This window comes from Trachypithecus francoisi, unplaced genomic scaffold (assembly GCF_009764315.1).
Source record: "Trachypithecus francoisi isolate TF-2019V2 unplaced genomic scaffold, Tfra_2.0 Lachesis_group13, whole genome shotgun sequence".
In the NCBI taxonomy this organism is placed as follows: domain Eukaryota; kingdom Metazoa; phylum Chordata; class Mammalia; order Primates; family Cercopithecidae; genus Trachypithecus; species Trachypithecus francoisi.
The window spans coordinates 85,029,214-85,046,836 of record NW_022681458.1 but is presented as its reverse complement, the minus strand read 5'-3'; the positions used below and the strand labels follow the sequence as shown (position 1 = coordinate 85,046,836).

The 17,623-nt window shown below is 39.9% G+C and overlaps 1 protein-coding gene across 3 annotated transcripts in view; it reads right to left on the bottom strand.

Annotated features, from left to right (window-relative positions):
* ACVR1 (activin A receptor type 1) overlaps positions 1–17,623 on the bottom strand; it is a 147,886-nt gene that overhangs the window by 59,368 nt on the left and 70,895 nt on the right. For 2 of the 3 annotated variants that reach the window (XM_033231429.1, XM_033231428.1), the window contains exon 2: positions 12,011–12,086. In XM_033231429.1, the coding sequence (XP_033087320.1) occupies positions 12,011–12,077 (67 nt within the window). In that variant the 5' untranslated portion in view covers positions 12,078–12,086. The remainder of the gene's footprint in view (positions 1–12,010; positions 12,087–17,623) is intronic. The other variant, XM_033231430.1, reaches the window with a different exon arrangement.

Sequence of the window (17,623 nt, the reverse complement as noted above, 5' to 3'; positions counted from 1 at the left end):
ATTTAACGATGGGCTCTAGGTGAGACAGAGCAGTGGAGAAAGAACCAATGGGTAGCTTTTGTGCTTAGCTCTCCACTTCGATTTCTCTCTCCTTGCATCCTACTTTACCTCTGTCTCTGGGATGCAGGGACTGGACCTCCTCCAAGGTTGCCAATCTTGGCTCTGGTTGCCATCAGCAAGCCTCTACCACACCCCTACAGCCTTTCTGGAAGCTTTCAAACCACAGAGACAAACCTTTCAAAAGTTATACAGGGCTCCAATTTGTTTAACAAGTCTTGAAATGCAACCTTTAGGCACTGTGGCACCCACAGCTAAAGGTGAAAATGTCCTGAATTAGTTAAACTCTCCTTCCTAGCTCCACAACCTATCCTACCCTAAAGAAAAGCACAGAGGGAACAAAGTAACTTCCAGACTACAGTAGTCCCCGCTTATCCTCCCTTATCCACCATTTCACTTTCCATTATTTCAGTTACCTACCATCAACCACAGTCCAAAAATATTAAGCAAAAAATTCCACAAATGGATATTTCCTAAGTTTTAAGTTGTGTGCTGGTTGAGTAGCATGATGGAATCTCATGTTGTCCAGCTCCATCCTGCCCAGGACATGAATCACCCCTTTGTCCAGCGTACCGACATTGTAGATGCTACCCTCCTGCTAGTCACTGAGCAGCTGTCTCGGTTACCAGATCCACTGCCATGGTATTGCAGGTTGCATTCAAGGAACCGTTCCTTTACTTAATAACTGCCCCAAAGCAGAATAGTGGTGATGCTGGACTATTGTTATAATTGTTCTATTTTACTTTAAGTTATTATTGTTAATCTCTTCCTATGCCTAATTTATAAATTAAACTTTATCCTAGACATAGGAAAAGATATAGTATATATAAGGTTCAATACCATCTGTGGTTTCAGGCATCCCCTGGGGGTCTTGGATCATACTCCCCACGGATAAATAGGGGGCTACTGTATTTACCTCCCATCCTAGATGAAGCCAAAGCGATTTTAAAATAAAAGTCAAAAGGGTAAAAACTTGGGGCAGAGTCCAAGCCCCTGATAATACTACTTCCCTATCCTCCAATTTCCCCATTATTTCCCAAGGCCCTACCAAGTCCAGAACTCCATGAAAGGTTAATGAAGAAAGGAATCCCATGTCTTCAATCCCAGGAAGACATGCTTGTGCCTCTGTATACCAGCCTTTATAACTCGATCTTTGCTTTACATGTCTTCTTTCCCCATCAGTCTAATTAATATGGTCCAAAACAATTCATTAATTCTCAGGTTTAACATATTGAACAAGATTGGCTTATCAGTCATAGAATAAAGATCTTACAGTCACGATGAGACCGTTACATTTGAGTCATTTTGAGTTTGTTCTTTTGTACCCCTGGGCCCACAGAAAGGCTCCAGGTGCCTACACTCCAGGTAGAAACAGAAAGCATCCCATTTGAGTGCTGTGAACCAGAACTGGTTTTTCAAGCACACAATCCCTCCCCCTCAAACTGTGCCATGGCAAACCATTCCCAACTTCCACAATAATCTTGGACTTTGGCAGAAGATAGCCAGCTAAATCTGAGATGTGTCACGAGGCCACTGGCCGGGGAGCAAGAATATCTAAACACAAATCCAGGCGAGAGCAACAAGCAAGAGTTTCCGCAGATTCCCTCTGGCTCCTGTAGCTGCAGATCACTGACAGCCTAAAGATAACCCAAGTATCTACAAAGGGTCACTTTTAAATAGTAGCTTTAATGCCACCAGTCATTTCAGAAGCATTTCCTTCCAGAGCCTGCTTCCATCCACACTGGCCACCAAGTCTGTCCAACAATGGCAAGCTCACTGAAGAGATTAAAGTCCAGAAGGAAATGGAAGAAATCCCAAAAGGGAACAGACAGCACCTGACATGCTGGGATTCTATTCTGTGATTCTACTTGTGCCAACATTTGGACTACTGAGAAATAATAATGTAGCAAAGAGACACCTTGTAGAAATGACTAACAATCACGGGGGTTTAAAGAGCAGGTATAAAATGAAACAAAATAGTTTAACTCCAAAACTTTCTAAAGCTGAGGCTGTATAAACCATGGATGGCTACCCCTAGGAGACTATTAGGAAAGCCTTTCCCTCCAAGAGAAAACTTACTTAGTTTACTGAACTGCTGTAAGGAGAACAATATGAAGTCTTCAGACACAAACTATACATACATAGCCAGTGTGGACACCCACTAACCACAGAAGCAACAAATGGAACTTCTCAGAAGCCTGCTGCTTTTTGTCTTCCTTTCAAGTAGGGCCAAAGTTCCCAAGATCTTCCTAAGAACCATTAAAATCTGCTCAGCACCTCACCTGTCTACTAAGTAAGTCCACAGTGTCCAAATGGCAGTCAGCCAGGGGCTGGTGTACAAGGGACAGGTGCTCAGTGGGCTATTTTCAGTTGCTATCAGCTCAGTCAGGAGCTGCACATGCTCAGTAGGCAGGCAAGTTTTGGTTCTGTTTCAAACTCTGGGCAGCCAAGAGACATACACCTTCACAGCTGCCAGGGCAACCAGCTGCCCAGTGCTCCTCCCAAGACGGGAGCAATGAAAACAGTGTAACCTGGCCAGCCAACATGCCAGTGAGCAAGCTGTACCTCTCATTTCACTGCCTGGGTTATTCTGAGCTGGGCTTATTGACACACCATGGCAACACAGGAACAAAGGGCCAGCTAGAGGGATTTAAATGTCCTGCAAAAGTTGCTAGGAAAGTCAGCAGCTCTGGCTTCTGCTTTCCTAATAAAACTAGCAATAGCATTATTATTAGATTATTGTTGTTTTGTCACTGTTGTTGTTATCATTTGTGAGCCACCTATAACAGTTCTACTTTTGCACTAAGGCTTTGTTTTTGTTTTGTTTGCCACCATTTAGTTGCTACAGTTGGGATGCCTTTGAAAATGGAGTATGTGTGCCTACCTGTCCCTAAACTGCAGGAGGATTAGTTTTTCCCATCCCTTTACTTCTCATCTTGCCACACTCTATGATCCACTTTCACCACACACCACTCTTTCAAAACACACAAACTGCACCTACTTAAGTTCTCCACAGTTCTCCATTGCCTTCGGGATAGAAGACAAACACCTCAGCATAAGGCTCTGCCACGCTTGCAGGTCTCAACCCTCACCCTAATTCCGTCTCATGACTTGGTGACCCCCCCATGGTCTCACGTCTCTGGTATTCACCTTTCCCCTGCATGCAACGTCCTTCTTAGTCCCTCCTCTGCTGGTCTAATGGCTATTTATCCTTCAAAACTCAGCTTCCCTGCATCACCAGCCCCAAACCCAGCTCCATGTGGGATGCAGGCCTTTCCTGTCCATACCCCTCATGCTATGCTGTGACCTTTGCTATACCCAACTGGACTGTGACTTCTTGAACCAGGAACCATTTCTTGCTTATGTTTACAACACCAGTGCCTACCAGTATTGTCAACTGGTACTCCTGTTAATTTAAATTGACTAAAAGAATATAAGTTTGTCTTATAACTGATTCACTTTTCCCAAACTCATAATAAATTATTTGAAAGAGTACATGTGATCAGCCCAGATCAGTCCCTCTGTCTCTTATAATATTATCTTTTCTCTATTACCATAATTACTATTGTAGCCAACATTATTCATTTGTCAAATATTTATTGAGCACCAACTGCATACCAGGTAGTGTCTTAGACACTAGGGATAAAACAATGAATACCTCCACATTCTGGCCTCTCACACTCTAGTGCTCACTATGTGCTGGGCACTCGGCATGTAGTCTCATGACTCCCCACAACAAGATGGGTACCATTATTGTTTCCATAGTACCAGGTAGCAACAAGCACAGAGAGATGAAGGAGAATATACGCAAAGGCATAGTAAAACAGAAGATGACCAACAATGGTGTTTTGGCCCTGTCTCTTTCCCAAGAAAGGCTCGATTTCTATGCATGGCCAAAGCCTTCCTTTCAGAACACATTCTTTGACTCTGACCATCAATACTATGTCAAACATGATCCTAATCCTTTGCAAAACTGAAATTGTGAAGCATATGAACTGAGACGTGAAGTTAAGGATAAAAAGAAGTCATTACTGTAACTCTACATGGCATGCTGCAGTATTATACATATATTAGAGGAGTCAAATTCTAAACTGGACTATTGGTAATTTTTTTCTATGTAACTTTTCTGAATGAATCTCCATTTTGCTGTTGTTTTTCAACTGAAACTATTTTGGTGTGGGTACCATAATTCAGAAGACAAAACAAATGCAGCAAGAAATAAAACGAAGGAGCCATCCCCACCCCAATCCCCCAAATCGTCAATTTAAAAAATACTGGCAGCCAGGCGCGGTGGCTCATGCCTGTAATCCCAGCACTTTGGGAGGCCAAGGTGGGCAGATCACGAGGTCAGGAGATCAAGACTATCCTGGTTAACATGGTGAAACTCCATCTCTACTCAAAATACAAAAATTGGCCAGGCGTGGTGGCGGGTCCCTGTGGTCCCTCGGGAGGCTGAAGCAGGAAAATGGCCTGAACCTGGGAGGCGGAGCTTGCAGTGAGCTGAGATCGCGCCACTGCACTCCAGCCTGGGTGACAGCGAGACTCCGCCTCAAAAAAAAAAAAAAAAAATATATATATATATATATACACACACACACACCAGCAGGTTGTTTTTTTTTAAGGTGAATGTCACCACCATGTGCCCAAGAGGAATTTCTCATTCTTCCTTTTATTGTTTCTCTTCTTCCCACATCTCTCCTCCTCACATCCCATATACATATTCTCAGCAATGTCCATGTTCTGTTCTAGCCCATAACAAAGAATTAGATGTAGCATTAACCATGGCTCTAGGAAACACCCTGCTTGCAGGGCTCAGATTCAGCTGATGAGAATCAGGCTGCAGGTGCTCCAGTGTTATGATCCAGGCTGAGAAGGTTCACATGTAAACTTCCCTCTTCCTGCCAAATCACTGACTTAGAGAGAAAGGATGGTCAGGCTACATGGAGTTGTGAAAAAATAAAAGGTTCTAGACCGGCTTTGTTGAGGAATACACCAGATGACCTATAGTCAGGTGTCAGAGCTGTCACATGAGGGCAGTAGGAACTCCTGTGTAGTGAATCCTTGAAGCAGACTGGTGTTGTCTTTTTTAATTTCAGTATGGGGTAGGACCCACTATTGGGTAGCAAAATCAAGTTAGTAGTTTAAAACAAGGTTTCTTCCTGTCTTTTTAAGTGAAATAAAACTGAATAAAAATTTAAAAGACAAGAAATAGGTGCACATTAAACATAGTAAGAGTAATTACTGTTTCATGAAATTTTCATTTCAGATGTGTGTGGGCACTATCCATGCAGTGGGACTTACTCCAAAATGCTTCTTGCTGTGAGTCACAGTCAAAAGTTTGAAAGCCACCTCGCCTGTGTCTTACACTATCTTGGAATGACATGAGTTCTGAGTCACTATGGCTATTAGGAAAAAACATTATGTATGGAATCTTGCCTGGGGTCATCCCGGGCTGCAGAGGAAAGTTCCGCAGGACAGTTTGCAGTGTTTTAAGAGTTACAAATTAATTTTTAAGTGTGTTTTATTGTCCCTGGTGTTTTCCTTTTCAAGAGTGAAAGCGGCCTATATGACATGCCTACAATCCTTCTGCTTTTTTTCCACAAAGAGCATATGGCATTAATCCTCTCACTCTGGAGACCTGTCTTTATAAACGGGGACACTTAGAAGTGACTGCACTGCACACTGCTGACCACAAGGAAATCATTTCATGAGCTTGGGTGTGGAATTTGTTTTCTCCTCTATTTAATATTTGACTTTCTTTGAATGAATGTTTAGCATCCTCCCACACCCTACTGCTATCCATACCCCTCTTCTACTGTCCACTAAAAAAAAAAAAAAAAAAAAAAGAATATGGCACTAGTTTAACTACTCATGGCTGAAACAAGCACTTCCCAGGAACGAAAGGCTGAAAGGATGCTTTCTCACAGCTCACCTTGCATCAACTAGTATAGGATCATTTTGTAAAATAAGAAAACTTGATAATAAAGAAGCAGTGTCTTAAAAGTATGATGCTTCATCAGATATTTACATTCTAGTTCCAGTAGTAGCAACTGGCTTAGTATATGTCATCTCTCTCCCTAAAAACATCTTCCATTTGATGATATGCCAAAGAAAAAGATTTTATTCTGAACAAGAGATAAATTATAGTAACAAGAAGAGAAACAAATGTAATACTAAGACATTTCTCTTACATTCATTCACCCCTTCAAGAACTTCCTGAATCCCTAATAATGAGAAAATCAAAGAAAGGCTTACTCTATTCTTCCCCCCCGCAGCAGCAAAGAGGGGCACCTTTGTAACCCTAACAAAAAGTCCACTGAAATTATCTCCTTCCTTCCCTCATTGGGTAGTGGGGCTGGAAAGTCTGAGTAGTGATGGCTTTGGAAATACTAAAATCAAGTTAACTCAGAAAATAATTTAGTACCTAGCAGTCTTCTCTAGAACAGGCCGAAATCTCTTGCGAGAAAATTCTGCATAAGTCTGGCCTTCGTTGCTATAATAAAATCTAACTGTGGTTTACAAATTTAATAAAATGTGGGTCGTCTCAGCTTTGAAATATTTCCAAAGGAGTAATATTCCCTTTAAAGTAATTGTGTCATAGTCTTCACCTGCAAATGCATACAGGGACAAAAGAAAAATCAAACATGGAGGTTCTGCCTTCACCCTGGTGGTATAATAGTAGTATTAGAGCATGATTAGTCTTATTAACGGGAAGGAAAGGGAAGGATATACAGGTAATTAGGACTCAAGTGCTCTTCTCTATGAGAGCAAATAAAACTCTTCCTGCAGCTAGAGTTGTATATATAATGAATATGAAAAATGATTACTGGTAGGAGAGACAAGAAAAGTAAGAAACACAACCCCAGGTGAAGGGGCCTCAGCATTTGCTATTACAAACTCTCTTCTCACGCTCTCAAACAGACTGGATTCAGCTGGATTCTAGCATGCACCAAACATAATATGAATGTGGATGTAGCTAATTTAGGGCACAAAAAAAAAATGCAAAATTTTGAAGAGGACTGATAATGACTGGAGCTCTTGAACACCATTCCTCAAAGTATATGATGCCTTTTGTTGGCTGTGTAACCTTAAGCAAGAGCTTTAACCAATCCAAAAGCATATCCAAAGAAAATGTATCTTATGAGGGCATTTGTGAGGATTATAGGAAATTTTGCATGAAAGCTAGCCCAACATCTGGTGCATATTAAGCACTCATTAAATATTACCTATAATCAGCAAATAGGTCATTATATTGGAAAGCATTTTCCAAATATAAGTGGTGAAAAAATATTTTATTGCCCAGAGCATTTAGGATTCCATAGAACTTGAGAAATACTCTGAAGTACACTCAAACTCTACCAAAAAAAAAAAAAAAAAATCACTGTTTGGAACTAATATTTGAAATATTACCACTATTTCTAATCGATATTTATGAGACATTTGAGAGACAAAGGGGTAAAAGTTTTTTTTTTCATAGACTAAGAAGAGTACACTACTCAACAAAATGTATTAGAACAAAATCTCATGACTCTCTTATTTATGTCCCAAGAATGTGATCTAGCTTCATTAAAGCATAATTAATAGAATGCCTTAGCTGTTCTATAAACATCAAATATGGGTCTATTTCCTTTTAAGCTTAGTAGCTAAATAACCTCTTAATGCCACAATGAAGACATGTAAAACATGTAAAGCTTGTCACTCAGCAGTAGACAAGCTACAGAGATATTACAGATTTTTGTGATCGGCCCCATTATTTACCTCTTTTGGTTAAGTATTTGTACTTAATATTTGCTTTTTAACTAATGCTGAGGATACTAGAGTGTCTTATAAATAGGGTTTCTCTTTGGTTTTTATAATTTTCCTATTAAATATATAAAAACAAAATGCCTTCCATAGAACATACACACACACACAAACGCATAATAGGGAGCTGAGTCACAGAAGAAAGACAGCACTAAGGCAACTGCTATTATGATGAGAGTACGCTAGGTTATAGCACTCACTGGATATTCTATTTTAAAAAAAAAAAAACAGCCATTGCGATTAAAGGATGATATGCTCTTTTCCATACTTGCAAACATCCTAATGGTGGTGACAGATTAAATAGCAAAACCTTAAGTGTCGATCTACTTCCATTTCCACTTCAGCCTAAACTAATTTTTACATGTTTTACATGTCTTCATTGTGGCATTAAGAGGTTATTTGCTGGATTCTTGGACAGCTTAAGAGCTGAAAGCAGGGGAAAAAAACAACCAATAGCATGGCTATTAGCATTGCTCCATAACTGTCCTTTTTCCGCCCCACTCTTTTCCCCATTCTCTCTCCACCTCTCCTTCTCTCCTCACACTACATTTCCATTTCTCTGTCTCTTCCTCTCTCTTTTTGTATACCTTGCCTACATCGCAGGTCCACCCATGATACCATCTGAACTGCCTCATACCACAGAGGCAGGGTGCGGTGGCTCGTGCCTGTAACCCCAGCACACTGGGAGATAGAGGTGGGCGGATTGCTTGAGCCCAGGAGTTGGGAGACCAGCCTGGGCAACACAGTGAGACCCCAGCTCTACAAAAAATACAAAAACTAGCTAGGCATGGTGCCCTGGGAAGCTGAGGCAAGAGGACTGCTTAAGCCCAGGAGGTTGAGACCACAGTAAGCCAGAACCGTGCCACTGCACTCCAGCCCTGGTGACAGAGTGAGGCTCTGCCTCAAAAAAAATAAAATAAAGTAAAATAAAAATAAAAGGCAAAATATCACACAGAATCGATGGCCAGCCAAGGTGGCTTAAGCCTATAATCTCAGCACTTTGGGAGGCCAAGGGGGTGGATCACTTGAGCTCAGGAGTTGGAGACCAGCCTGGGCAACACAGCAAAACTCCATCTCTACCAAAAATACAAAACAATGAGCTAGTTGTGGTGCACAAGCCTGTGGTTGCAGCTACTCAGAAGGCTGATGTGGGAGGATCGCTTGAGCCTGGGAGGAGAAGGTTGCAGTGAGCTGAGATCGCACCACTGCACCCCAACCTGGGTGAAAGAGACCCCGTTTCAAACGACAACGACAACAAAATAGCAACAACAAAAATATCATACAGAATTGATATGGTAACTAAGGAAGAGAGTGAAATTTGGAGGGACTTTAATTCTCAACATTCCTTAGATTTTTAAGTAATAACCGTATTATTTACCAACTTAAAAGAGGTAAAAATATACTAGAAACTTGACTGTTAGAAATATCTCCAGCAATTGTCAAGTATCCCCTGGGTGATAAAATTACCCCCAATTGAAAACCACTGTTAGCTCATCAAATCCTCCCAGCTTTAATATAAGCCCATTTCCTCGTATTAATTCCTTCAACATTGCCACTCAGGATCCTTTTCCCATACCTTCTTGGCACTAACTGACACAACTGCCATACTATGGGAATATCTTTAACAACACTGCTCAGGAGTGGAATATAAACTAGGTATCTAAATGGTCTATAACCGCACTGGCCAACAGAAACAAAATGTGAGCCACCTAATGTAATTCTAAGTTTTATCACAGCAGTAGGAAAAAACAGGTCAAATTTACATTTTTATTGTGTTCAAACTCCAGCTTGTATCTTACATTTACAGCATATTTCCACTCATATTAGCCACATTTCAAATGCTATATGTTACTATCAGCTACCATATAGGACAATGGAGAAGTATAATATATGTCATTAAGTATGGGAAGGAGATAGGAACAAATCAAATATTATGAATCTAATATATAATGAAATAGACATAATATTTTAAGTACTGATTTTTTTCACACTGTTGGCTATACTAACTTGTCAAATTATATGCCTCCTTGAAAACTCATCAATTATATAAAGAAGACCACTATACCCCGAAGAGCCTGTAACAGGGGCATTAGTCTTACTGTCCCATGTGACCATAACAAGGCCAAGATTCCTACAATAAGCACCACTCTTTATGGAGGAACACTTGTAAAATAAAGTGGGTGCTGCTCAATGCACAATAAAGTAGTGTTTAGGCTTTCTATATCCAGAAAGATATATATCAACATGTTAAAAGCAATTACATGTAAGCGAAGGGAATTATGAGTAACTTTTACTATCTTTCTCTCTTGATTATCTATTTTGTCCTTTTCAACAAGGACAGGACCATCCCTGAGCAACTTTTTGGAAATGAGGGGATGGGAAGGTGAGTAATGAAAGTAAGTAAGCAAGGGTCAGAGACGCCAAAGGCACTGAAAGCCTGGATGGTGCCACACAACTAAGAATTAGCCTTCTATGGCCTGAATGTTTGTGTCTCCCCAAAATTCATGCCACTATCATAACTCCCAAGGTGAGGGTATTAGGAAGTAGGGCCTTTTGAGGTGATTAGATCATGGGGGCAGACCCCTCATGATTGGGATTTGTGCTGTTATAAAAGAGAACCCAGAGAGCTAGCTAGCCCCTTCCACCATGAGACAACACAGAGAAGGCACCCTCTATGAGGAACGAGCCCTTACCAGACACTGAATCTGCCAGCACCTTGAACTTAGACTTCCCAGCCTCCAGAACTGTGAGAAATAAATGTTTAGTTTTTGATCCACCCAGTTTCTGGCATTTTTGTTATAACATCCCAAATAGGCCAAGACATAGCCTTTGCCCCACAAGTATCAACTATCCCACTGAGCATTCATTTTCATGAATAATCTTTGTAGAACTGAAACCAGTACCTAACTCTGTCATACATAAAAACACAAAGTATGTGTGTCTCACACTGTCTTAATGTATACTAAATATTCCAAAAATATAACTAGTAGATAAATCAAGGGCCAACGGTTCTGGTTTTTTTTAATTCCACCAAAATCTGTTCACCAATTCATAAAATTCAATCACTGAAGGTAAGAGACCACTTATGACAACTAAGCCACCAATATAACACACCAGTACCAATCTATTTTCGAAGATGTTGAAGATTATTACCTATATACATGCAAGCATGTATTACTTCATCATATCTTCTTGTAGACTCATGCCTAACTACACCATAATATATCACATTTGGGCTTTTTTTCGGGGGGACGGGGGGTGGGGGTTTGAGATGGAGTCTTGCTCTGTTGCCCAGGCTGTAGTGCAGTGAGTGATGTGATTTTGGCTCACTGCAACCTCCGCCTCCTGGGTTCAAGCAATCCTCCCACCTCAGCCTCCCAAGTATCTGGGATTACAGGTATACACCACCACACTCAGCTAAGTTTTGTACTTTTAGTAAAGATGGGGTTTCACCATGTTGGCCAGGCTGGTCTTGAACTCTTGACCTCAAGTGATCCACCTGCATTGGCCTCCCAAAGTGCTGGGATTACAGGCATGAGCCACTGCACCCAGCCTCGCATTTGTTTAAACATATGCTTTACTGTTAATTACAGAATTTTCTCTTATTTCTCCTTATTTATTTATTTATTTATTTATTTAGAGACAGAGTCTCACTCTGTTGCCCAGGTTGGAGTTCAATGGCACGATCTTGGCTCACTGCAACCTCCACCTCCCAGATTCAAGCAATTCTCCTGCCTCAACCTCCCAAGTAGCTGGGATTACAGGTGCCCACCACCGCGCCCAGCAATTTTTGCATTTTTAGTAGAGACAGGGTTTCACCATGTTGCCCAGGCTGATCTCGAACTCCTGACCTCAGGTGATCCACCTGCCTCGACCTCCCAAAGTGCTGGGATTATAGGCGTGAGCCACCATGCTTGGTCCTATATTTATTTTAAGTAGAAAATCAGGTTGAATTTTTAAAAAAATAGGTGTATGTAAATATTCAGATATAATGTATATAAGAATTTCACTTCAAAATAGTCAATAATCACCAAATATTTATTATAAAAAGAGTGTGTTAACTTTGATAGGCTTAAGAAGTAGTTTATAGTAAGCCAAAAAAAAATTCACAGTATACTTATCTTAACCCAAAAAGATGTGAGTCACTTACCTTCCATACTAGGGGAGGGGAGAGCAATCATGATAAGCACAGGAAGAATCATCACTCCATCTACCATTGTCCAACTCTAAAGGGAAAAGAAGAGATGTAAGTAAAGCATAAACATCTAACTGCAGGAAGACAAATTAAATTAAGCATACCACCTTCAAACTGCCACTCAAGGCCCTTCTTACGAATCATCCTCAGATATATTGCCTTATGTATTACTACATTTAAACATACACCTTTTATGTGGACCTAAACATATCACCTTAAAGAGTTAGACATACTCACTTCCAACTGGCAGTCACTCCAAGGGTACTTTCTCAGAGTCTACTCTCTTACAAAGAAATCAATAAGGAAACGAAAAATTTTCAGCTATAAAGTGAGGCACGTTCCAAAAGATTTTAGGTTTGAATTTTATCTTACCCCATTTGAATGCAAAATTGGCACTAAATTAAAAACCCTGAGAAGCATGAATAGACTATTTTAACACGATGTTAAAGATTAAGCGACTGAATAATTCAAGCCAAATTACTATGCTAGAGTCTCATTTCTCCTTTAAAAGGACTGAAGGTAGAGCAACCTACATCAACATACAGACCTAAAGCAAAAACAAAGAACAAAAAAATACAAACTTTTACCCCATCTAAGGCAAAGCAATGCATTTCTCCATTAAACAAATTTAACAAGGATAGACAACAACTAAAATCATGTAAAAATTTTTTTAAAAACTTTTCCATTTGAACAATGTGAAATATCAGAATGTGATGGGAGTTTGGTTAGCTGTAATTTTCTGGATGGTAAAATAAAGAAAAAGCTGGCAAAGTTCTTTAATGATAGGTTAGTGTGCTTGTACTCTTTCAGCTTTAAAGCAAAGAGTGAAAGCCCGTTGCTATCTAGCATGTCTGGAGTGTTGACCTTTAAAACCAAATTATTTAGGCTGGGTGCGGTGGCTCACAGTTGTAATCCCAGCACTTTCGGAGGCCGAGGTGGGATGATCACTTGAGCCCAGGAGTTTGAGACCAGCCTGGGCAACACGGTGAGACCCCATCTCTATTTGTTTTTAATTATTTTTAAAATTAAAAAAAAATCAATTTTTTGGGCTGGCAGTCTGTTTACCATCCATACCTCCATCACATCTTACCACTCTTCACTTAAATTTATTTCTCTTTGGTTCCATAATTATATTTCAGTCAATCCCTTTCCTAAAAGCAAGGTAAGGAAGGAAGTAAAGGGGATTTTTATGTACCTTCCTTTTCTATTTTTAAAAGCATATGAAACTTGAGCAAGATCCTAACTACTGTTGTTGTTTTTGTTATTTCCAGGTTCACATAGATCTTTCCTATAAGTGAGTCCTTTTGGGGACATACAAATCCTTCATCTTGGCCCCTCACAACCAGAATGTGACTCCTCCAACACATCTCTGTACCTTTGGACATGAATATGCTTTTTGTTCCCCTCTGCTTGAACTGCTCTGAGCCCCCTCCTCCACCCCTCTCCAACCCCATTGCCTCCTCCTGTCATACATGATTCCAGCTCAAAGGTAAGTCCTTGGTGAAAAACCTCTCCCTCAGCAGTGGTTTCAGCCCCCAGCATGGACTCATAATCATCTGTCTAGGGCAGTCTCCAGCACTGGTCCACTCATCTCCAAAACAGGTATGCACATCCAAGGAGCAAGCAAGGGTCATTCATTGAGCTATGGAATGAAATTATTAAACTGCTTTTTCATAAGAATGTTTTAATCTAATAAAGTAGAAAATAACTTGAGACTTAATCTGGTCTCTGTCTCAGTTCTCTATGACAGTCTAGTACAGGAGGTATCTTTCAGAAAGACTACGAGTTACATAACGTTAGAGTGGACATGATTTGCTTATAGAGTACAACCACGTACTTGTAGTTTTGAAGGTCCGTTCAAGTGGAATTACAGGTTACATTGGCTACTTAACAGTGAAATGAGCCTTCCCAAATGGCAAGTGTTCTAAAACCATTAAAGAAACTAGAGATTGCACATATTATTAATGCAAGCACCAGAGAAGAGTAAGAAAACGGTAGACTTAACATCACTTATTTCTACTGGTTCTTCCTTAACCACTTTACTAGAGAAAAGTAGTAATATTCAGTTCAATCTGACAAGAAACAGTCTCCCCAAATTCAAAATTTGAAAACATTTGAAAAATGGATTTGCAACTACTGTCATAGATAGTAAACACTATCCTGAGTGGCTTGAGACTTTCATTGATGATAACATTATTCCACTGCCATTGGCAACACCTTAAATATTTTATGCTTATTTAATTGCTATTTTATGTATGTTTTATAATATGTACTTATTTATTTTATGTAAAATGTATAGCCAATTTACATATTGCAGGTGCATCAAAAAACTTTCTATGGTATATGTCATCACAAACCATTGAAAATTGCTGAACTAAACTATTTCTTATCTCAGTCTTATCTGAATTCCCAGTCCTTCATTAACGCATTAATGCATTCAAAAACTACTCAAAACCTACTATGTGCTACATATTAGAAGCCTAAAATGGCAAATACAAACAGGGTCCTTGCTATCGTGGCACTTACAAGATATGTCTATGGTGGTAATCAAATAATCATCAAAAGATTGCATAATTAAAAACTGAATTAAGAGTTGGGAAGAAACATAGTTAAAATAACCGTGTTAACAAAACAACTTGAGACTTTCTGGAGGGTGCAGAGGTTCCCTGGGGAGGTAACATCTGAAAAGGAATCAGAAATCAGAAGGATGAGTAGAGGTCCGAGGAAAAGGGTAAATGTTTTGGGGAATGTGGTGGGAGAGGGTAAACAAAGGACACAGATAGGGTAATACTTAAGGGAAAAGGCACTTCTATTGAGGTGCCTGTGGCCAGAGGAAGCATGGTGTGTCCTGAGGACTTAAGGCAAACCTCAGGACTGAAAAAAACGCAAGAATGGCCAGGACACAAAGTGTCTGGAAGAGTTACAAAAAGTTGGAGAACACCCAAGAAGGCTAGAGAGGAAGGCAAGGGTCAGAACAGAGGTAAGGCACTCAAGGCCCTCTACTTACCTAACTTCATTGCCCCCTTGGCTCTCACCAACATTCTGCAGTTCCTCTGTCCCCACTATCCACTATTATCACCCCCACCAGGCCACATTCTGCCTATCTCTGGACATTTTTACGTGATGCTCCCTATGATTGGGCCCTTCTTTCAGGGCCCAACCTACTGAATTCCTACTCACCCTGTAAGTCTCGATGGCTTCTCTAAAGGCTACCACCTTCTAGAAGCCTGTCTAAACCCTTAAATACTCTCTGCTCATTCGTATAGACCACTTTAAGTTTCACTCATACAAATCATCCTAATAATTATGTATTCACACCTGTGTGTGCTTTTGAACATCTGTCTCTGTCACTAGACTGTAAACTCTATGGGAGCAAAATCTATAGTCTATCTTGTTCATCACTGCCAGAGCCAAGTAGGTGCACATTTAATAACAGTTTAATTAGAACTTTTCCTGAATTAATCAGCTCAATTTAAGTTTGAATTCTAAAGAATTAACAGCAGCCCCTCCCTACCATGTACACAGACACACACACAGAGACCTGCAAAGGAATGGCAAGATTAAGAGATTTATCATCTCTATAACTTTAATCTGTAGAATTTAGCTAAAGTAATAGTAAAAGTCAACAGTTAACAAGCTTCAAAATCAAGACTCCTTTTAATATTAAAAAAAAAAAAAAAAACTAAGAAACAATCACCACTGGCAATATTTTCCACGTCACAAAGCCAGCAAAAGCCCACGTCCCAAATACCTATTAACAGATTATCATTGTGTGAACAAAATTAAAACAATAATTTAGGCTCATAAATAGAAGACAGAAAAAGAATTATAAATTCAGACCTTCAAACAGTAGGGACTAATTCCGTCTCCAGTGTTTAAAGACAGCTCAAAATCTGCCAAAAATCTTTGGGAAAAAAGTCAACTTACTGGTTGCCATTTTGTTCAGGGTCTGCAGTGCTTCTCCTGATCAGTAAACTCAGCTATTAAAAACAGCACCCCCAGCCGGGCGCGGTGGCTCAAGCCTGTAATCCCAGCACTTTGGGAGGCCGAGACGGGTGGATCACGAGGTCAGGAGATCGAGACCATCCTGGCTAACACGGTGAAACCCCGTCTCTACTAAAAAATACAAAAAACTAGCCAGGCGAGGTGGTGGGCGCCTGTAGTCCCAGCTGCTCAGGAGGCTGAGGCAGGAGAATGGCGTGAACCCGGGAGGCGGAGCTTGCAGTGAGCCGAGATCCGGCCACTGCACTCCAGCCTGGGCGACAGAGCGAGACTTCGTCTCAAAAAAAAAAAAACAGCACCCCCAAAAGGAAAGAAAAAAAGAATGTAGAAAGGGGAATGTTCTGGTATTTCCTGACTATATTTCAATTATAAGAAACATCAATATGCTAAAATCTCAACTTGAAGTCCCAAGGATCTATTTTTAATTTTAAAATATACCAAAAAGAAAATATCATTTTTTAAAGTAAAATTTCAACTCTCCTGCTCTCAAATATTGTTGGCTAAGGAGTTTTCATATGTAAGTTGGCAAGAAAGAGAGACTAATAGTGGAAAATGGGAGTGGCAATAACTCAATAGTTCTAGGATTGCCTTACTCCAGTATTTTTAAAACTTTTTTGGTCTCAGAATCTCTTTAAACTCTTGAAAATTACTGAGAAACATGTGCAAGTAGGCTACATCTCTTGATATTTACAGTGTTAAAAATTTAAACAGAATCTTAAAAATATTCTATTCATAATAAAATAACAATAACATACTACCTTTTTTTATTTTAAAAGAGCTATGATGTATTTTTTAAAAAACATGTTGTGAGAAAAGTGGCATTGTTTTCCTGCTTTTTTGAAAATCTCTGATTTAATAAAAGACAGCTGGATTCTCATATATGATCTACATTCATTCTGTTACATCATGTACTGGCTGCAGTATACATAGAAAATCCAGTATCACCCATATCATTGGAAGAAGGAGGACCTTGTGAAACCCCTGAGAAAGTCTCAGGCGCCTTTGGAGTTCTTGGACAACACTTTGAATAACTTAGTCCTTAAATGTTCAGTCTTTGTACTCTATCAGATAACTAGATGGTACCAGATATTTTAGACTTAGCACTTACTAGATACCTGACAAAAATGACACTGTTCTACAATTTTAGAAATTTCATTAACCTCTCTAACATCACAGACGTCAACAAGTCCAACAGTCAAGGAAGAAAGCATTAACTTTTTTTTAATGTTGGAATAATATTTTATGTATACAGCTAAATATTTTTGAAATGGGATATAGACTTGTATGAAGGTACTCACAGCTGCTTATCTTGCTTGGGTTCAACCAAATCCTTGTGCAAGGCTGTAATGCCAAAATCTCTAACCGAAAAATCACAGGCTACTGAGGACTGCAAAATATTATCTGAAGTGTTCAGAGTATGAATCCGTGCCTCTCACGTACACACATCTCCCTTCTGTTCTTGGATAAGACCCTCTACCCCAGTAACTGGTTTTCATATTTCAGACACAAGAAAAATTGCTATTCAGAAAATGGTTAGAGACCTCCTGACTTAAATAAGGTACCCTC